The sequence below is a fragment of the Erythrolamprus reginae genome, chromosome 7 (assembly GCF_031021105.1).
Source record: "Erythrolamprus reginae isolate rEryReg1 chromosome 7, rEryReg1.hap1, whole genome shotgun sequence".
Lineage (NCBI taxonomy): Eukaryota > Metazoa > Chordata > Lepidosauria > Squamata > Dipsadidae > Erythrolamprus > Erythrolamprus reginae.
The window spans coordinates 58,678,318-58,700,842 of record NC_091956.1 but is presented as its reverse complement, the minus strand read 5'-3'; the positions used below and the strand labels follow the sequence as shown (position 1 = coordinate 58,700,842).

At 39.8% G+C, this 22,525-nt stretch overlaps 1 protein-coding gene across 2 annotated transcripts in view; it reads right to left on the bottom strand.

Annotated features, from left to right (window-relative positions):
• The window catches only part of SYNPO2 (synaptopodin 2), a 129,675-nt gene that overhangs the window by 20,907 nt on the left and 86,243 nt on the right, over window positions 1-22,525 (bottom strand). For both annotated transcript variants that reach the window (XM_070757650.1, XM_070757649.1), the window contains exons 2-3: window positions 14,309-14,460; window positions 9,311-10,083 (exon numbers count right to left, since the gene is read on the bottom strand). In XM_070757650.1, coding sequence (XP_070613751.1) covers window positions 9,311-10,083; window positions 14,309-14,460 — 925 coding nt within the window. The remainder of the gene's footprint in view (window positions 1-9,310; window positions 10,084-14,308; window positions 14,461-22,525) is intronic.

The following is a 22,525-nucleotide window of genomic DNA, read 5'->3' as shown; positions in this document are numbered from 1 at the left end:
TCCGCAGACTCGGGGCGGCTAACAACAGTAGTAAAAACAACATGCAACAATCCAATACTAAAGAAGCTAAAAACCCTTATTTTAAAACCAATCATACATACGAACATACCATACATAAATTGTGGAAGCCTAGGGGGAAAGAATATCTTAATTCCCCCATGCCTGACGACAGAGGTGGGTTTTAAGAAGCTTGCGAAAGGCAAGAAGGGCGTGGGCTATTCTAATCTCTGGGGGGAGTTGGTTCCAGAGGGCCAGGGCTGCCACAGAGAAGGCTCTTCCCCTGGGTCCCGCCAAACGACATTGTTTAGTTGACGGGACCCGGAGAAGGCCAACTCTGTGGGACCTAATTGGTCGCTGGGATTCGTGTGGCAGAAGGCGGTCCCGGAGCTATGTGGGTTATAAGACTGTAATACAAATATTTCTTTCTTTAGAGTCTGATTCCTCTCCCCTACAAAGGAAATAGGGGCACGGCATTAAGATTAATCTTTTCCCACAGTTGCAACCATGACCATTCCATAGCAAGCATTCCTTCATTAGTGACATTCTTTGATTAATCTTCTCTTCTCGCAGGTTTGCTATCTCAATTTACACAAACGTCTGATGCTATAGTATCTACCTAGGAAGAAACAGATATAGGGACAAAGTAAGGCAGAAGATTTAAAAAACTGGGGCATATTTTTTATGATGGACATTAACTTGGATCTGCAGCACTTTGAGAGATTTTAGGATTGAGATATACTAATTCAAACAATACTAATTTCTGTAATAATAAATAATTCATACAGGATGTTTTCTTGTTGAAGAAATATCTGAATGGGAAATATATGCAATGTAACTTCTGTAATGGACTATTTTTTGGAATATGATAATCACATTTAAGTAATTTATTATTAAATTTTAATCTAGGACATGTTCTCCTTCCCTCCAAATTTGGGCTAATAGTCTCTAAGATGAATTAGTTTTTTCTTGTTCTGTGCTGTATTAGAGTGTAATTTTTATTTTTTTTAAAAAAATTAAACTTAAAAATGTAAGGGGTTTTTTTTCTTTAAAAAATTATATTGTGCCTTTTGAGTTGGTTTTAGACTCCTAGAAACTTCCAGGATGAGCCCCCGTGATTTTATGGCAAGATTTTGAACATGGTTTGCTTCCTAGGGCAGAGAGCATAGGATTGGCCCAAAGTCATCCACCCAGAAGTGTTTTATTGGAGTTCTTTTTTAAGGAGAAGAATCTTACAGTACTCTCCATGAAATTACACTGTTTAACTATTGCCTGTTACTGAGCAAAAGGGAGCAGAATATACAGTAATACATCTCTTTTAGCTCATTATTTGAGATAATGCACATCCAGGCAGAGACTTCAGGGTTAATATGTAGCTGTATGTATGATATGTTTGTGTGTATGCTTTTTTATATACTGGGGATTTTAGGCTTTTTAATGTAAAATTGTTATTTTAAACTTTAATATTAGATTTGTTACTACTGTATATATTGTTTTTATCATTGCTGTGAGCCACCCCAAGTCTGCGGAGAGGGGTGGCATACAAATCTAATAAATAAATTAATAATAATAATAATAATAATAATAATAATAATAATATCAATATACTATGACATCAGGTCACAATATCTAGATTCTAGATTCTAAGTGATAACAGTGGGACTTAAAGTGTGTGTATGCGTGCATATGTTTGAATGCCCAAAATAGGAATATTTTATGCCGTTCCTAACCAATAAATATAAAAATAAATCTTGATTATTTGCAATTTTGGGAATATGTGTGCAGGATTTGGAGGGGCAGTGGTGGGTTGCTACCAGTATATACACCCACCCCGGATGTTTCTGCACATGCAGAAGCTTCTGCGCATACATAGAAGTATTGCAAATGTGTGAATAATAATAATAATAATAATAATAATAATAATAATAATAATAATAATAATAATAATAATGATGATGCAACGACTCTGGCATAAGCCAGTGAAAGTGGTCCCAGTGGTCCTTGGCACGCTGGCCGCAGTGCCAAAGGATCTCAGTGGACATTTGAAAACCATTGGAATTGACAAAATCTCCATCTGTCAATTGCAAAAGGCCGCTTTACTGGGATCCACACACATAATTCCCCGCTACATCACGCAGTCCTAGGTGCTTGGGAAGCGCCCGACTGGTGATGAAATATGAAATCCAGCATAATGATCTCGTTTGCTGAGTTGTATTGACATCATCATCATCATCATCATCATTTATTAGATTTGTATGCTGCCCCTCTCCAAGGACTCTGGTAGTGGACCACTGGTACTGATGGCATTTAGAACCCATCATTGCTTCTACCGCTGCCATTACTAGTTTCTGGATCCAGACCATACCAGTAGCAAACCATCACTGGTGCGTGTGTGTGTGTGTGTGTGTGTGTGTGTGTGTGTGTGTAGGTATGTTTGTTCATTCATAAAAATTCAGTCGTGTGAGAATAATCAGCCTCAAGGCACCAGTTTATCAAAATGATATCTGTCATTTCCTTTCTGCTTACTTGTCCTAATTTTCTGGATGGTGCCCTACTCTTTTTTCTTATGGAGTGGACTGTGGCTATCCACAATTTAAATATTCCTACAGGCCTGATAGATATCATCGAAACATTCTTCAAATGATCTTGAAACTGGCATACATAACTGCACTAGTGTGCCTTCTGTCACCTGTCCAATTGTCTCTCCTTTATCTCATATATCTTTTCTTCCTTTCATATATCTTCTCCCCTATTTTTATATCTTTTCTTCTATCCTTTTCTTTATATATACAGTATTACTACTTGTCTATTCTCTTCAATGTGTATTGTTTATTTTATTTATTTATTTATTTATTTTGTCAAACAATTATAGGGTGGTCATTTGTACAAATAAAACATTAGATAAGTAATGATAAAAAAGAAACAAAAGAAGACAATAGGACAGGGACGGTAGGCACAATGGTGTGCTTATGCATGCCCCTTACAGACCTCTTAGAAAGGGGGCAGAGGTCAATTGTAGATAGTCTAAGGTTAAAGGTTTTGGGGTTAGGAGTAGAAACCACAGAATCAGGTAGTGCATTCCAGGTGTTGATTACTCTGTTGCCGAAGTCCTATTTTTTGCAGTCAAGTTTGGAGCAGTTTGACATTTAGTTTAAATCGATTTCGTGCTTGTGTGTTGTTGCGGTTCAAGGTGAAGTAGTCGTTAACAGGTAGGACATTTTGGTATATGATTTTATGAACTATTTTATTGTGTATATATTTTATTTATAAAATATTTTATTTTATTTTATTGTGTATTGGACAAAATAAGTAAGTAAGCAAGCAAGCAAGCAAGCAAGCAAGCAAGCAAGCAAGCAAGCAAGCAAGCAAGCAAGCAAGCAAGCAAGCAAGCCAGCCAGCCAGCCAGCCAGCCAGCCAGCAAGCAAGCAAGCAAGCAAGCAAGCAAGCAAGCAAGCAAGCAAATAAATAATGTTGTGGCTCGCCAGTGGCCAGCTGAGCTGGTGGCAGACTCTGACAGTGAGGAGATTGGGGAAGAAGATGGGCCAGTACTGGATTCTGGATAAGGCTCTGATGAGTGCTTTGTGTCAGAGGCAAAGATGGGGCCAGGGCCATCCAACAGTTATCAGCTACCTTCGAGTCAGAGATAAGTGGTGCTGAAGAACAGCTGGAGCCTGTTCCCAATGTGCAGAGGTGCCAAAAGGGAACAATTAAGGAACAGAGGTTGACTCGGGAGTAAAAAGACAAGGGGACACTGAATGGCAACTCCCATAGGAAATAAATAGGAGCAAAGGGGGAGTGATGTTTGCAGGAGACAATTAGTTCATTATTCATGTGAAGATTGGCTTATGACAGAGACTCTTGCTAAGTATTTCCTTGTTCAACATTGCTTCAAGAAGCTATCAGCCTGACAGCTATTCAAGGAGTGATAAGGTCTGTGTTTGCAACTCACCCTTGAAACACTGTTTGCCGGGACCTTTATTTATTTATTTATTAGATTTGTATGCCACCCCTCTCTGTAGACTTGGGGCGGCTCACAAAAGCAATAAAACAATTCATAACAAATCTAAGAATTTAAAAACATTTTTAAAACCCCATTATTAATCAGACATACATACATACAAACATACCATACATAAATTGTATAGGCCTGGGGAAGATATCTCAATTCCCCCATGCCTGGTGGCAAAGGTGGGTTTTAAGGAGTTTACGGAAGGCAAGGAGGGTGGGGGCAGTTCTAATCTCCGGGGGGAGCTGGTTCCAGGGAGCTGGTTCCAGGGAGTCGGGGCCGCCACAGAGAAGGCTCTTCCCCTGGGACCCGCCAAACGACATTGTTTAGTCGATGGGACCTGGAGAAGGTCAACTCTGTGGGACCTAATCGGTCGCTGGAATTCGTGCAGCAGAAGGCGGTCCCGGAGATATTCTGGTCAGATGCCATGAAGGGCTTTATAGATCATAACCAACACTTTGAATTGTGACCAGAAATTGATCGGCAACCAATGCAGACTGCAGAGTGTTGGTATGACATGGGCATACCTGGATGTGAATGATAAGAATTCACATTAGCCAAATAAAAAGGGTTTTTTGGGGACAAGGAGTTTGTTTCATGATTTAGTGAAGCCTAGGTCATAACACATATTTGCATACTACCCTTCTTTTAATTTTTAAGTACTATGAAATATCTAAAAGTCCAGGAGGGGAAAGGAAGCTTGCTAACACTGAAGATTACATACTAGGTCTCAAAATGACATGTTGAGGTCTCCAGACCTAGAGCAGGGAAATGACAGCACGCAATGGATCCTTCGCCATTTAGCTTGGCATTTTCTTTAGGCTCTAGAGAGAATATTTTTGCCAACATGTATTCTTAGAATGAACACTATGTCCCTGTCAGGAATATATTCTGGAATACCAGATGGTTGACAATTTATTTATTTATTTATTAGATTTGTATGCCGCCCCTCTCCATAGACTCGGGGCAGCTCACAACATACACTAGAACAATTCACAACAAATAAAATAAATTTTAAAAACATTAAAAAACCCATTATTAAACCAGACATACACACAGACATACCATACATAAATTGTATAGGCCCAGGGGAGGGGGGAATGCCTCAATTCCCCCATGCCTGACAGCAGAGGTGCGTTTTAAGGAGTTTATGAAAGGCAAGGAAGGTGGGGGCAGTGCTAATCTCCAGGGGGAGCTGGTTCCAGAGAGTTGGGGCCGCCACGGAGAAGGCTCTTTCCCTGGGAGCCGCCAGATGACATTGTATAGTCGACGGGACCCGGAGAAGGCCAACTCTGTGGGACCTAATTGGTCGCTGGGATTCGTGCGGCAGAAGGCGGTCCCAGAGATATGGTAAACTAATAGATGATTTATTTTCATAAAATTTATTTATTTTATTTATTTTTATAAGCAATACGTTTTATTTTTTTCTCTTTTTTATTTAATAATTGCTATTTGGTTTGACTTGACAAGCAAATCAAAATTTTATATAGATAGCTGAATACAGTCTCATGGATGTAGACTATAGACTATATAGGCTACAAACTATATATATATCATGGCCAAGTTGTGATATGTTCATTAAAATGGAAAGATCAGGTTCAAAGGGAAGAAGCAGATCTAGCTAATATAATGTATTACTGATGATGATGTGCACATACTACAAAAAAACCATTGACTATCTTATTATAAAACTGTCTGAAGGTAATCATGAAAGAAAATTAAATTAAACCCAGGGTGAAAAATAGGTTGATGTATTATTGGAACCCAACTAGGAATGAATATCCAAAGAGTGTTTATGTCTGTGTAGCTTTTCATAACATGTAACAAATTGTATTTGCAATTGGTTTTAAAAGTAGTTCATTATAAAGCAGACTAACCTACTAAATTCATAGTCCAGCTTCAGATAAAATCCTAAAATATTATGAAAACCTATTTGTGATTCTCTTTGCTCCCTAAAAGTAAGATTTGTACAAATATTTAGCATGTTTTCTAACACATTTATTTTAAATGAAAACACAAACCGGGCCAATGCTTGATTAATGCAATCCGATTGTTGATTGGGAGTATACATGATTTAGAAAGTTTAAAGCTAAACACTAAAGGATACTGTGGGCTTATAATCTAAAATGAATATAAATTTTATATATAATCAGGCTGCTAATAACATTTTTAAAAGAACTGAACAGGATAGAAACTTGGGTTTATCTTGAAACAACTGCTAGACGTTATTAATATTATATTTATCATGATAAATTACCCTTTTTAAATCTATGTTGCCTGTTACATAGTATTACATTTTCACATTTTAGTGTGCAAGTATCACTCATTCTGAAATGCAAAGATATTTGTCCAAATATTAGGAAATAGAAACTGAACTATAATTTTATGTGCACTATCTGGGAATCAGTCCTATGGATAGGAAAATACTTTTCAAAAAACAAATATTTATATTTTACTTGAGAAATATTAATCTAACTGCACACATTTTTGTCATAAGTAGCTTTGTCAAAAGTGTAGGGTATTTATTTATTTGATTCTATACAACAAAACAAGTAGATGCTCTGTTGCTTTATTCAACTGTAAACTGCTCAAGAGTTAGACTAAGGTTAGAAGCATAAAATGGCACAAGCTCCACCCCACCAGTTAGGCTACTTTGGAATTTGAGATCTCTTCCATGGTAGTGAAAATGTAATAATAATGCATTATATAGGTAACAATTGTATGTTGCTTCATAAAAATAAAAGCCAGTTATCCTAGATATCCTAATAGTTGGCTCAGTTTGCTAATTTACCTCTTAGACTCCATAAATCATCTCTATCGTTGCCTTGCAATGTTGTAGGTATAGTCACATAAGTGTACTCTCAAGCAGTGTTCCCTCTAATTTTTTTTTGGGGTGGGCGGAAAAGTATAGTGTCTGAGCGGCAGTCCCTTTGGGACTGGGCGACACAGAAATAATAAATAAATAAATAAATTCTGTGTGTCTATAACAGTGAGCTCATAATAGGACAACTCTATCAATATCAAAATGCCACTTAAATAGTTGAGCTAGTTTCAAACTAGATTTTGATTTTCTTTCTCTCTTCCTTACTCCCATTCTTTTTCTTTCTCTTTTCCTTCCTCTCTTTTTTCTATCTGTTTTTCTCTCTTCCTCTCTCTCTCCTTCCCTCTCACTCTTTCCCTCTCGGCTTCTGGGCAGGTTTGGAAAACTCTGAGTTGATGATGATTTTTAAGTGAGCGATTGCTCACTGCTCAGCTTAGAGGGAACTATGCTCTCAAGGTGTCCTTGAAGCTGTGAATGCTTCCTAAATTAATTTGTGACATAGAAATCTATCTTTATCTTTTCTCTTTTCACGTTAAGGTTTTGGAATCCTAAATGCATTCAAATTCAAGTATCTCGATGTATCGGATGAAAAATATTAGTACGATTGCTTTGTTCTACTCATTTCTCTTTAAAGTAATGATGTAATCTGTCAGGCATAAGTGGGCCAAAATGCCAAGGATGTGTGCTCTTCCTTTATACATAATTTAATATGATATAAATACGTGGCTCCCCTATGGACACTTTATATCTAAGCAATAGTTTAATCCGCAGGTTACTTACAAATGGCTGTTATCCTAAAAATACTCATATGGAGGAATTTGCAATGGGTGAACATGCCTAACCTGTCAGACTCTGTTAAATAGCTCAGAGTATGTCATCATGCCTTGGCCATTTTGCAACGAAATCCCTTGACGGAATTCTTGAAATAGTCAGAAATGATTGCCCAGATGCCAACAATAGAACTGAATGAACAAGCAGATGCTTTGACAAAATATTTTTCAACTTAAGTCTTTTCGAATTTTATTACTGTTTGGCCCTTAGGTTACTTCCAATTGCAGTCTTTGCCTAGATTTTGTACTCGTTTCTAGGTATAGGAAGCTGAAGGAATAGTAAGTCCACTTTACAAACTAGGGAAGCCTTGTAAAACTGAAAGGATCATATAACTAGCCAAAAATACACATGCTGGTGTCTGTCAAAGTAACTTTCAGCAAGCATCATCAAACCTCACTACTTGGTCCTCCTTTCCTTTCCTCTCCTCTGCTCTCCTCTTCTTTCCTTTCCTTCTTTCCTTTTCCCTTCCCTTCTTTTCTTTTCCTTTCCTTTCCTTCTTTCCTTTCCTTCTTTCCTTTTCCCTTCCCTTCTTTTCTTTTCCTTTCCTTTCCTTCTTTCCTTTCCTTCTTTCCTTTTCCCTTCCCTTCTTTTCTTTTCCTTTCCTTCTTTCCTTTCCTTTCCTTCTTTCCTTTTCCCTTCCCTTCTTTTCCTTTCCTTTCCTTTCCTTTCCTCTCCTCTCCTCTGCTCTCCTCTTCTTTCCTTTCCTTCTTTCCTTTTCCCTTCCCCTCTTTTCTTTTCCTTTCCTTTCCTTTCCTTCTTTCCTTTCCTTTCCTTTCCTTCTTTCCTTTTCCCTTCCCTTCTTTTCTTTCCCTTTCCTTTCCTTCTTTCCTTTCCTTTCCTTCTTTCCTTTTCCCTTCCCTTCTTTTCTTTTCCTTTCCTTCTTTCCTTTCCTTTCCTTCTTTCCTTTTCCCTTCCCTTCTTTTCCTTTCCTTTCCTTTCCTCTCCTCTCCTTTCCTCTGCTCTCCTCTTCTTTCCTTTCCTTCTTTCCTTTTCCCTTCCCTTCTTTCCTTTTCCTTTCCTTTCCTTCTTTCCTTTTCCCTTCCCTTCCTTTCCTTTCCTCTCCTCTCCTCTCCTTTCCTCTGCTTTCCTCTTCTTTCCTTTCCTTCTTTCCTTTTCCCTTCCCCTCTTTCCTTTTCCTTTCCTTTCCTTCTTTCCTTTCCTTTCCTTTCCTTCTTTCCTTTTCCCTTCCCTTCTTTTCCTTTCCTTCCCTTTCCTTCCCTTCCTTTCCTTTCCTTTCCTTTCCTTCTTTCCTTTTTCTTTTCTTCTGGGATTTTTAAAAAAAGATAACTTTCAAGCCCTTCTTAAATTATCTAATAGGCTTTTTATACAAACACATCCAGGAGAAAAAAGTTAGTAGTTAATGTCTCGGATACAAACAGATTTGAATTACAAAATGTGCTCTGCAGTTAGAATGAAAAAGCATATGGCCTGCTTGTCATAATTCATTTTAACGGAATTTGCAAGAAACAGTTTCAAAGCATAAATAAAGAAATGGCAGTTGTTTAAAAGAACAGCGAGGAAAGAAGAAGAGGGAGGCATATTTAGGTAATTCCTCTTCGAAATATTTACTGCTACCAAGCAGGTGGTTGCAACTGTTCTCTGCCAGATTGCTGTTCACAAAGTAGGACCCTCAGTTTAGCTACTTCTGTACTTACTGGCGTGCCTTGCTCGGTGTTTGTGAGGTCTGCTGGGTTCCTTTCCAGAGGGCTGTTCGTCTTCCCCCTGCTCTGTGCCTTCTGATGAGATTCCAAAGGAGACCACAGAAGGAGGTGCTTCTGACTGCCCTCCTTCCACTTCAGGCTCTACACACCCCTTTTCATCCAGAAACCTGGAGGCTTCGTCTGCCTGCTCAGAACAGTCCAGAATCACTTCAACCTTAGTTAGAGAGGGTTCCTTTCTCTCGCCTTCTTGACTCGCTTGAATCTCTTGGCTACCAACAATCTGGACTATCTTGCCTGTCCACTGGGCAGAAGGCTTTTTTACCCAGCTAGTCGCTTCTTGCGTTAGGACCGATCCTGTCTCCAAGGGCTCGCTCTCTTGGACCTCCACAACAGTCAAACCAGAACCCGTGCTGCTGCTTTTATTCCGGTCAGGTGGAAAGGACAACTGTAACTCAACTGTAGAGCCAGGCTTGCCTCCAGTGAAGGCAGACGCCTCCGTGCAATGCACTTTAGGGGCTTCGATCACTTTGGGAGGGATTTTGTAGCAGGGGATTATTTCTTGCTTTGCTCCAGAAAAATCCACAATCGTTTGCTCTGTGTTTGTTGGGAGTGTTTCCTCAGTTGGCACGATGATCTGCAATTCCTGGTGGGGACTTGGCATTGCCGTTCTGATTTGTAGGGTTGTGCTTTCTTTATATTCCATATTTTTAATGTCAGCAAGGTTTTCATTTTCAGGACTGAAAGTTTCATTTGCCCCATTGGAGAATCTGCAGAATAACACAACAAAGTGTATAAAGTGTGCATACTTTGATATTCATGATCTTGCAAATCATTTTACATATTAGTACAGTGTTCCCTCGATTTTTGCGGGTTCGAACTTCGCGAATAGCCTATACCACGGTTTTTAAAAAAATATTAATTAAAAAATACTTCACGGGTTTTTTTCTATACCACGGTTTTTCCCGCCCGATGACGTCATACGTCATCGCCAAACTAATAATTTTTGCAAATAAATAACAAAAAATAATAATTATTGTTAATAAATAATTATGTTTATAAATATCAGGATCACTAAGTGTCTTATTCAATGGTGAGTACCAGTAATAATGGTGAGTAAATGGTTGTTAAGGGAATGGGAAATGGTAATTTAGGGGTTTAAAGTGTTAAGGGAAGGCTTGTTATACTGTCCATAGCCAAAAATGGTGTATTTACTTCCGCATCTCTACTTCGCGGAAATTCGACTTTCGCAGGCGGTCTCGGAACGCATCCCCCGCGAAAATCAAGGGAACAGTGTATTATATACAGAAAAATCGCTAGTTTGGTGTAGTGGCTAAAGCATCAGGCTAAACCTGGGAGACTGCATTGTAATGGCTAATATAAATATGATCTGGGGAAGCAGATATATGGATATAAATATAAAAAGCAGACTAGTTAGAGCAATAGTCTTTCCTATAATGTGCTATAGGAATGAGCACTGGACATTAAGAATGGCTGATCAAAGAAGTGTCATTACAAATCCTATTACAGGCAATGCTATTTTTACTATACATCTAAGGCTACATTTCTGGATGATAATGTGCACATTTTATACCTGTCAGTATAGATTTTTTTTTTTGCAATAGGTGAATTTAAAATAAAATTAAAAGTGGGCTTCAAATCTGGAGAGTCTAAACCTATTACATTATAGGGCACAGTCATTCAAAAAGCTATATATGATAAATGAAAACCACATTGCTCAGTATTGCTGAGTGATACTTCACAACTAGCTTGTACCAGTTGCTGGAAATACAGTTTGGCTTAGGACCAATCCATAACATTTATTCAAAAATGATGGAACTTGCATGAAAGACAAACATATTAATTTATGAAGTCCTGTAATTGTAGCTGGTTTTCATCACATTGTCTTACTTGGACAATTAATGCTTATGCTTCATACACAATAAATTCATAAACATTTCCTTGTAAGAAGGAAGACTGGGGATAAGCCAGATAATATTTAATATTTATTGATAGCTTAGGCTCTTGGGTTGTTTAGGTGCAGGGAAATGTCAAGAGAGAGAGGGAGGGGGGGAGAGAGAGAAAGAGAGAATAAAAAGAAAGAGGATGAAGAGAAACAGAGACAGACAGAGACTGGATTTTGAAAATCTTTGTGTGTATGTGTGTGTGTGTATTGTCAAATCCCTTAATTTTCAAATTCAGCAAAAACATGTGACGCACACACACATATATGAATATCCGTGCAGTGTATATGGACTTATTTTCTCTACAGTCTCACACAAAGGCTGAAATATTTGGCAATTATTAATAAGAATCATGTACAGTGGTACCTCTACTTAAGAACTCAATTCGTTCCATTGACTAGGTTCTTAAGTAGAAAAGTTTGTAAGTAGAAGCAATTTTTCCCATAGGAATCAATGAAATAATGTGCGCAAACCCATTCGGAAAGAAATAAAAGCTCGGAATTTGGGTTAGAGGAGGAGGAGGAGGGGGAAGAGGAGGAGGAGGTCACTGCCCAGGGCAAAGGGAGCATTTCTTTTCTCTGGGCGCTGGCAGAGGTTTATTCCCTCTCCAAGCGCCCAGAGAAAGGAAAATGCTTTGTTCACTCTGGACTGCCAAAGCCTCCGTAAGTGTCACCAAAAGGCTCCTCTGCCAGCCCAGAAAAACCTGAGATGACTGGGATAAAAGGGGAATGGCAGGAAATTGGCCAGCCCTTCGTTCCGCTCTCAAATTTCCTGGGAAATTTTCCGGGCTTGGGTTCTTAAGTAGAAAATGGTTCTTAAGAAGAGGCAAAAAAATCTTGAACACACGGTTCTTATCTAGAAAAGTTCTTAAGTAGAGGTACCACTGTACTTTCCTCAAAATAGGAATTTATCCTGTTAGGAATTTATCCGGAAAACTCAACTTGTTCAATTCTGCGCAAATTAAAATTCATTATATATTTGCTAATTGGCAAAGATGACCCAGGAGATCAATTCAAGTTCTTTACACTCATTATTCTCTCTGTGTCAAGGTGTCTGGAGCCTTCTCTATATGAAGGCTGCACCAATTCAAAACTGGTATCACCTGTGGTGTCTCCGTGAGGCCCTGGGCATTGATTAAGCCAGTTAAATTCAGAAATCTACCAGTTCAGCTCCTGCTGCAGAGAAAATGCTGAAAATAGTTTTGCAATTTCTCCTGTGCAGCTCTGGGGGAGTCCCCCCCCCCCATTCTCATTACCTTCTGGCTCTCCTGAAAATCATTGTTGTGATTTCCCCACAGAGAAGCCCATTTTTAATTTGTTTAAGACAATGAGAAATGTGCAGTAGCACAAAACTCTGCTTAGAATTGGGGAAAGGCTATGTAGAACCAATGATTCTGTGGAAGGAACTTTAGTGTAGATACCCTAGGCCAGGCATAGGCAACGTTGGCTCTTCTATGACATGTGAACTTCAACTCCCAGAATTCCTGAACTAGCATGATTGGCTCAGGAATTCTGGGAGTTGAAGTCCATAAGTCATAGAAGAGCCAACTTTCCCTACCTCTGCCCTAGGCCAATGTTTCCCAACCTTGGCAACTTGAAGGTATCTGGACTTCAACTTCCAGAATTCCACAGCCAGCATTCGCTGGCTGGGGAATTCTGGGAGTTGAAGTCCAAATATCTTCAAATTGCCAAGGTTGGGAAACACTGCCTTAGGCAATCTTTCTCTGTCCTGACAATATAGGTACTAATATTTTGCTAATATTACTTTGATTATGCAATGCAGTGGAAATTAAATTGGCCAGGAAGACATGGGTGATTCTTCTTATTTCTCCTTCCCTGTTATATAAGTTATGATGCAGTTGAGATGCAATTATTGAACTGACTTAGTCAATACATCAATGGGAAGAAGGAAAGGAGGGAGGGAGGGGGGAAGGAGGGAAGGAAGGAGGAAAGGAAGGAAGGAAGGAAGGAATCCAAGAATTGTAATTTAGAAGAGAAAGGAAGACTTCATATCATTATACATTATCTTGCGATCAGCGGATATATTTGCATTAATAAATGTTGCGTTACAGAAACACCATCTATGTCTACAAACTTGATTTTAAGGACATTAAATTCTATATACTGTAGTTCTGAAATATTACATAGAATAAAGCTGCATGCAGTAATAACATGTGGAAAAACATTAATCTTATTAATCATTTCTCAACTTGCAATGACACATAACCTGACATTTGTTTGTTTGTTTGTGCATTCAGTTCAAAATTACAAATACCTAAAGTTTCTGGGCATTAAGATCTATTATGTTTGCAATCTAAAAATCATTTTTAGGCAAGATGTATGGCATGTAAGTTTCATAATAAATAAAATTAAATAAATAATTAATTAAAAGAATGTGATTCATCGGCTAATGATTGAGGCTATATCAGTGATGGCGAACCTATGATACGGTGCCATAGGTGGTATGCGGAGCCATATCTGCTGGCATGAGAGCCATTGACCTAGCTCAACTCCAACGTGTGCCTGCCAGCTGATTTTTGGCTTGCACAGAGGTTCTGGGAGGGTACTTTTGGCTTCCAGAGACCCTCCAGGGCAGAGGTCTTCAAACATGGGAACTTTAAAACTTGTGGACTTCAACTCTCAGAATTCTCCAGCCAGCTATGCTGGCTGGAGAATTCTGGAGTTGAAGTCCACAAGTCTTAAAGTTCCCAAGTTTGGAGACCCCTGCTCCAGGGGGATGGGGGAGGGAGTTTTTAGCACCCTCCGGCACCACGAATGCCTTTGGAGCCTGGGAAGGGGCAAAACACGAGCCTACTGGGCCCACCAGAAGTTGGGAAACAGTCCATTTCCAGCCTACAGAGGGCCTCTGGGGAGGCGGAAGAAGCTGTTTTTGCCCTCCCCAGGCATTGAATTATGGGTGTGGGCACTCGCGCATGCACAATAGTGCACGCACACTCTTTTTCGGCACCCGACGGAAAAAAAGGTTCACCTTCACTCCATCAGGATAAGAAATAAATCTGAATCCCTTTTACCTTTTAATAAGCATTTGAAGAGTGTCAGTCAGGCCTTCCATCAGAATAAGAACTTCAGAATAAGTCAACTCAGCACAAGGGTTGCCGTTGATAGATATCACTTCATCTCCTTCACATAACCCAGCCTTGGATGCTTTGCTCTTATTTCGAATCTAAAAGAGATTTGACATTAAAAAGAAAAAGAAATCATTGTTCATCAACTAGTGTGTTTGGCTTATGTAGGGAAAACAGACTCGTCAAAACATTTGAGCTGATTTTTATTCTTTATAGTGAGAAAGTAGATTCCTTATATATTTTTAAGCCATCAAAATACTTTTGTAACTGTTATCAGTTTCAGATTTAAATTTTAGCAATACATAATTGCACAGGATTTTTTTTTTAACAAACCAAATCTCAGAAACTATTTCAGCACTGCACTATGTTTTATCCTGCATTCAAAGTGCTAATGAGAGGTTTGTAGTGTGAAGGAACAGATGATTCAATTAGTTTATTAGTATAATGCCGTGTTTCCCCGAAAATAAGACACTGTGTTATATTAATTTTTGCTCCAAAAGTTGTGCTACGTCTTATTTTCAGGGGGTGCCTTATATTTCTCAAATAAGACAAATTCACAGGCAGAAAAGCTGACACCCCCAAAGAAAGTGTACCGTACGGTACACTGATTATGGTACGGTACCTGTCAGTATGGCACCCCCACACACAAACGACGGCACTTATATGGTACAACAGTATACTCCTGCTATTGCAGCTTCCAACCACCAGAGGAACTACAGTCTACACACTGTAGTGGAGACTGTAATGGCGGTGAGACAGCAGCAGGCTGTGTCTGCTGTACTGGATGGTACAAAGCGATGGAAGGGGCCAGCAGGGGATGCCACATTATTACGGTACCGCTATGAACAGCTTTGAATGGTACCGTATGTTTTTCCACCGTACCGTATGTAAACTTGACTACGCCTTATTTTCGGGGGGTGCCTTATATTAGCAAATTCTGCAAAACCTCTGACATGCCTTACTTTCGGGGTACGTCTTATTTTCAGGGAAACAGAGTAGTACTTCAATCAAAGGTGAGTTCCTCCCAATTTGCACCTGTTCTATAGAACCGGTAGCAAATCACTTGTGATATCATGGAGCTGGTTCTGTCAGTACCAGTCTGTAAACATTTGCCATCTTTTTTTAAAAAAAACCACCTCTGACTTCAATATATATTTAAATTTAGCTACATATAAGAAGGCTGGAAGGCTGGACTATGAAGCTAACTGGTCATTCACATCACATATAAATCTCACCATTGCAAGGCAAAGAGGAATGTAAATGTTAATTTAAAGAAACAGTCCGATAGGAATATCTGCAACCAGTTTTTTTGTATCTTTAAATGCAGCTCATTAAATCAACAGTAATTGTACTTGAGTGTTGATAATACTGCATTAATCTGTAAAGCAGAATATGTAAGGGAACACTTACATTTTTTTCTGTAATAATATAATGTATCTCAGTATGTTCTTAAATTCCAAGCTAAAATGATAACATGCAATATTCTACTTTAATCTTCTATTTTATCCTGTTGCATATGTAGGCCCGATTTGGTATCAATGGAATTAATGTGAACTTAAGAGCCTTAGAGGAGCGGGGTGGGGGAAGCTTTCTTCCAAATGTGACATCTCCCTACCAATATTCAACATTCCTGCAAGATTTGCTAAGCATGAGTCATACTGAGCTGCATTAAAAATAACTTTAAAACCCAAACTCTTGGCTCGTTGGAAACCCAGCTGCTATACAGACTGGGTTAGACACAGGTTGGAATTTTAGTTGATTAGTACATTAAAAAGACACAAGTCTTCATAAAAGCGTTTCCATCTTTAAATGACACCTAAAATGTTTTATGGCTTTCAAGACCAATATTAAAATCTATGTTCTTGTTTGTTTGTATAATAAAACAGTATAAAATATTGATATGGCTGCAACACTAGCTGGACTGTTGCATAAGCACTGGATATATCATCAAATATGGGCATGTATAGTTGGAAAGACTTGCAAAATAGTTTGAAGAGCACCCAGCGGTGCAGTAACTTAGGCATAATTAAAATAGTTTCAATAATTAAAGAACCTTGAATTGCTATGACCTCTTAATACCCTATATGTGATGCTGCTTTACTCATACTCATACTAAAGTCACACTTTAGGCATTAACATTAATAGGGAAGGAACATTTGTGCACAGAATTCCAGGAATACAGGCAGCCCTGAAAATTTGGAAAATGATATTTGGTGATAAAATTATAGGAAAGCAAGAACAACATTGAGAAATGGAGTTAAGGTCGAAATATTTGCACAGTTTACAGCATTGCATGTTTCACTTAATGCAGTGATGGACTCCTACGGGTATGGTCAGGCATGCAGAACTGGTAGAAAAATTTTGAATTTTTTTCTTTTTTTCCCTTTTGGGTTCTGGGTATGTTTTTCCATCGCAGTAAAATGTGTATAATTTTAGAAGAGTTGTGCATGTGTGTGGGTGTATATACACTTTATATAGTCGATAATGTATATTTCTGTGTGCCTGTGTGTAATATGTATGTACACATATGGCATATATACATAGAATTAAAATTTTGGATGTTCAGTAATAGTAAGGGAAATTGTATCTCTTTGAGCAAGGACAGGCCAAGCACGCTAACCCTAACCCAAACCCTTGATGGTCAAGTTGTCCACCCCAAGTTACATGGCTTTTAAGCCACCCCAGTCACATGATCATCAAGCCACTCCCACCTGGTCACATGGCTGGCAAGCCACACCCACAAAATAAGCCATGCCCACAGTGTGGTAGTAAATTTTTTTGCAGCCCTTCACTGACTTAATGGCATATCTGAAACTAGGTGCGGTGGAGCTGGGGTGCATAAATATGCATAACCAATTACACAATCATTACTTAATAAAAAATAAAGCATATAATAATTGCATTGTGCAGAATGAGACCACCGGCCCATCCTGTCCATTATTGTCAAAATTCACTGGATTTCACACAAGAGATTCATCAGGAAAATAATGCAATGCTCCAAAATTCTATGACTGATGCGTTTTTGAATGTAAATACAATGTAAATACAGCAAAAGTGTAAATTGAAGTGTAAATACAGCACCTATCTGTGACATAATAAAACCATGTCTGTTCTGCCAGCTCCTGGCACGAGCCCCCAATTAATTGCAAAGGTAGACAAAGCAGACACACAAGTGAAAAGGCAAGAACACTGTCTTTATCCAAAGCAAAGTAGAAGCAAAACTCCCTTTTGGTAGTCAAAGGGCTCACCTTCAAAGCAACAGACTTGAATGCAGTGAAAAACAATAAACAAACTCAAAGCAATTAACAAGTAGCTGTGAAGACGTCACAGCCACTCTCCTTCAAACATTTTCAAACTCACACGTTTGACTATGGTTTAAGTTGAGAGTCCTGGTATCAAAGCACAGAGAGTCCTTGGAGAATCCTGAGACGGAAGCCACTTCCACTGTCACCGAATGGATAAACTTCCACACTCTGAAGGCAAAACACTGCCAATTTAACGGCAGCCCCAATTAGTTGAACCACACCCAACCATAGGTGAAACTCCCTTATCTCCTGAAGTATTTCCGCAGCTGCTCCTTCCTAGTCATTGCCCTGCGGCTGTATACATCAATGAATGCTTCTTCATCTGAGTCCAGCGAAGATAAGGAGGAGGATGAATTGCTCCCTAATTGGCTGCCTGCCATGACCCCCTCTGAGGGTCCCATTTCACAGTCATTCCCTGATTCCAACGCTTTGCTGTCCAAAGCAATCGGCAGTAAAACAGGCCTCTGACACTGTTCTGTCTGGGTCACTCCGGAAGCTATGACCAACCCAAAAAGATAAGTCAGACACACCGGTAAAATTCAAATACAGTTTTATAATGTTCAAGAGAAATGAAGCTAACAGAAAATGTCCTTACAAAGCAGGAAAACACTGGAACTCCAAATATATACACGAAGGCAATTGTCCATGCATCAATATAGGATTCTTGCTGCCAAGACGAGGCTGTAGATAACAGACATACACCTCCCACGGGTCTTCAAGACTGCTGGGCCACAAGCCAGGAACAGAGACGCCGAGAAACAATGCAGGTTACAGCAACTCCAAACTGATAACACTCCACATGGCTTCAAGAACTTGCCTGCCTTATAAACCCTTCCCTGCTAATGAGGACCACACCCAAGTCCTGGTGTTCCTTATTCAATGCTGATAATATTTCTTCAATTGATCCTTCCTTTGATCTAAACGTCTCTGTCGCATGTCAATGACAGCTTGTGCTTCGTCACCTAATGACTCCAAAGACTCCAAGCTACTGGCTGGGGAGAGCCCCTCCCCGGGGCTCCCATGCTGTTCTTCCTCGTCACATTCCTGACTGTACTCTCCCCCGTCCGACTGTCTAGCCCCCTCCTCTTCGCTGTCATCCTCCTCCGGGCATGGAGCCAGCAGAGACGCAGCTGGTCCTTGATCTGCTTCAGGCTGAACCACAACAGACACTGGGAGGATTCACCCACATCCATCCCTACAGTCCTTGGAGCAGGAGCTGGCCCAGAGCCAACCACAACAGTCTCTTTCCAGGAAGCAACCATTTGAACTTTTTTTTTTAATTAGACAAGGCTGCTTTAATAAACTGTTGTTGCTAAGTGGTATGGTCATGTGACACAGTGCTTTATGACTATATTGCTTAGTGACTGCAATTCCATTCCCAACTGTGTATGTGTGTGTGCATACATGAACACAGATGCACATGCATACACACATAGAGAAATAAAGTTAAATGAAGTGATACTAGAAAAAGAAACATCAATACTTGGCATAGATTCAGTCTTAATTCATAAATAAAGTGTTGCTTTCTCCAATGGAATTAGTATTTCGACAAGAGCTTTATACCAGTATTTTCTTCTTTTCTTTGCAGTCTCTAAACATCTGTAAACATCATCCACAACAGGAAAAACTGACACCATTTAATATTTGGTTAAATAAAAACTTGATGTTGAAGAACATAAAAGAGCTGTAAAGTCATAAATCAGTTCAAGGATGAAATTATGACAGAGTTCATTGCATCACTCATTTTTTTGATACCAGGTATACATTCCAGAACATTGGATTTTGTTAGTGTTGTGGTTAGCTCTGGCCCAGCTCCTGCCCCAAGGACTGTGGATGTGGGGGAGACATCCACATGCTGCAGGCCTGTTTTGCCCCCGGTGGAATCTGCTGATGAAGGCTCCTCTGACCAAGAAGACATGAGTGACAGGGAGGAGGAGAGTGGGGCAGACAGCTCAGAAGGAGATCAATTATCCAGCTCCTCCTTGGATTCAGAACAAAAGTTAATGATACAGCCACACATGCGGAGAGCGATGCATAGGCAACAACAACTGAGAGATTATTATCAAAGAAAATGAGGCCACCTGTGGTTGGGTGGGGCTGTGGTAATTAGTGAGGCTGCTATAAATAGCAGCCTGTGGGTTTGGCCATTGTGGAGGATTATCTGATTGTTGTGTTTCGTGCCTGTTTTGCTGACTTTGACCTTTTGTGTGCTGATTTTTCCCCGCTTTGAAACTAAACCAGAGCAAAGTGTGTTTCACTTTGTGAAAGAAGAAGGACTGTGAATTGCCCCACAGTGCAAGCTAAGTATCACAGAACTGATAAGGGACTTGTACAAATTACCAGTTTGTTTGGAGACCAGTGCTCTTTACTGTGCCAAAAGAGTGCTTAGTTTATGTGAATTTTCATTATAAAGAACATTGTTTTGAATTTTCAAACGTGTGTGTGTCTGAAATTTGTACCTGTGAATTTTTGGGAGGAGTGTACCAGAGAGCCCGACAGAACTGTTAGATTTTTGTTTCCATCATGCAACTTTCCTGTGGTGACAATTGTGGCAGCTGAGTCACATCAATACTTGGTTCAACCTGGTTAAAAATTACAATTCGCCTTCATACCATTTTGTCACCTTCACACGGCTTTGCAGCCAAACCTTGGCTGAGCATGCTTTAAGCTCCTATGAATCCGTCTTCCAAAGAAACTGCAAGTCCTAAGTCTCTTGAGAGCAATTTCAAGTTAGTAATCCTTGGCATTACTGTGGACCATTTATCTTAATTGTATAAAATACCAGGCACTCTCTGTAGCTGTTTGCTCCTTCCATAAAATAAAAGCATTTACAAATATGGTGTGGTATGCTGTGAAGTCGTTTCCTTGAGGAAATATATAAACATGCTTGCTGCCTTGGAAAAAGCTTTGGAACTGTTTGATACCAGTTGCTATTAAATATAAGATTGTTGCTTAGAACATCAATACAATTCGTTCTAGTTTTGCACCTTTCAATAATGTTGCATTGCATTGCCATAATTACCAGTCAGCGTGGCATTTCAACTCAAATGCACTATAGTCGGAGACCCTGCATACTATTCCAGTATGATTTAAAATAGCCTTATATCATGGGTGGGTTCTAACTTAACTTGCTACCGGTTTGCTTCCTTCCTCTTCCTTCACACTACTTTGCAACCAAACCTTGGCTGAGCATGTTTTAAGCTCCTATGAATCCATCCCTCTATAACAGTGTTTCCCAACTTTGGCAACCTGAAGATATTTGGACTTCAACTCCCAGAATTCCCCAGCCAGCAAATGCTGGCTGGGGAATTTTGGGAGTTGAAGTCCAGATATCTTCGAATTGCCAAGGTTGGGAAACACTGCTCTATAACAATGATGGTGAACCTTTTTTGGTTCACGTGCCAAAAGAGTGTGTGTGCATGTGCTAGCATATGCACAAGTGCCTACATCTGTTCCCTGCCCTCCCACACATGCACATACCTCACATTGCCCCTGTGCATGCACAGAATCCCCCTGTTCCTGTGCATGGCACAGGCCTCATTGAAGACTGGGACAGTGAAAAAACAGCCCAAAAGGCAAACCAGATGTTTGGAAAAACACCATCTGAGTATTGTATTGGCAGTTCTGTGTTAGCAAAAACTTCAGAAGAGAAGGATTTAGGGGTAGTGATTTCTGACAGTCTCAAAATGGGTGAGCAGTGTGGCCGGGCGGTAAGAAAAGCAAGTAGGATGCTTGGCGGCATAGCTAGAGGTATAACAAGCAGGAAGAGGGAGATTGTGATCCCGCTGTACAGAGTGCTGGTGAGACCACATTTGGAATACTGTGTTCAGTTCTGGAGACCTCACCTACAAAAAGATATTGGCAAAGTTGAACGCGTACAAAGACGGGCTACAAGAATGGTGGTTAGGTTTATTGGATTTATATACCACCCCTCTCCGCAAACTCGGGGCGGTGGAAGGTCTTAAGCATAAAACGTATCAGGAAAGACTTCATGAACTCAATCTGTATAGTCTGGAGGACAGAAGGAAAAGGGAGGACATGATTGAAACATTTAAATATGTTAAAGGGTTAAATAAGGTTCAGTGGGGAAGTGTTTTTAATAGGAAAGTGAACACAAGAACAAGGGGGCACAATCTGAAGTTAGTTGGGGGAAAGATCAAAAGCAACATGAGAAAATATTATTTTACTGAAAGAGTAGTAGATGCTTGGAACAAACTTCCAGCAAACGTAGTTGGTAAATCCACAGTAACTGAATTTAAACATGCCTGGGATAAACATTTATCCATTCTAAGATAAAATACAGGAAATAGTATAAGGGCAGACTAGATGGACCATGACGTCTTTTTCTGCCGTCAGTATTCTATGTTTCTAAAAACAAACTTCTGGTTTGTCCATTGTGCTGTTTTTTACACTCTACAGCGTTCAGGGAAGCTTCCTGACGCCCAGGAGTGTGAAAAAACAGACCAACAGGCAAACTGCAAGTTCGAAAATGAACTTCTGGTTTGCCCCTTGTGCTGTTTTTTTTGCACTCTGGAGCCTTCAGGGAAGCTTCCTGAAGCCCTGGAGTGTGAAAAACAGCACAATGGGCAAACCAGAAGTCCATTTTCATGATCTTACAATATTCTCCATCTTGGGAGCAGCCAGCAATCAGGATAGGTTGTCCTCGTCCTGTCAGCTTCAAGGACCGAATCTTCTAAACTGTTGGGTTCCACCTTTAACCCAGTCTTGACCTGGTCTTCAGCGAGGCAAGACGTGGCACAAGGATTCTAATCCTGACCTGACCCATGTGATGGTCTTCACAGACAATATAACTAAGTTCTCCAAACTTTCTGTGCCTCGAAAGGTTTCCAAACATGAA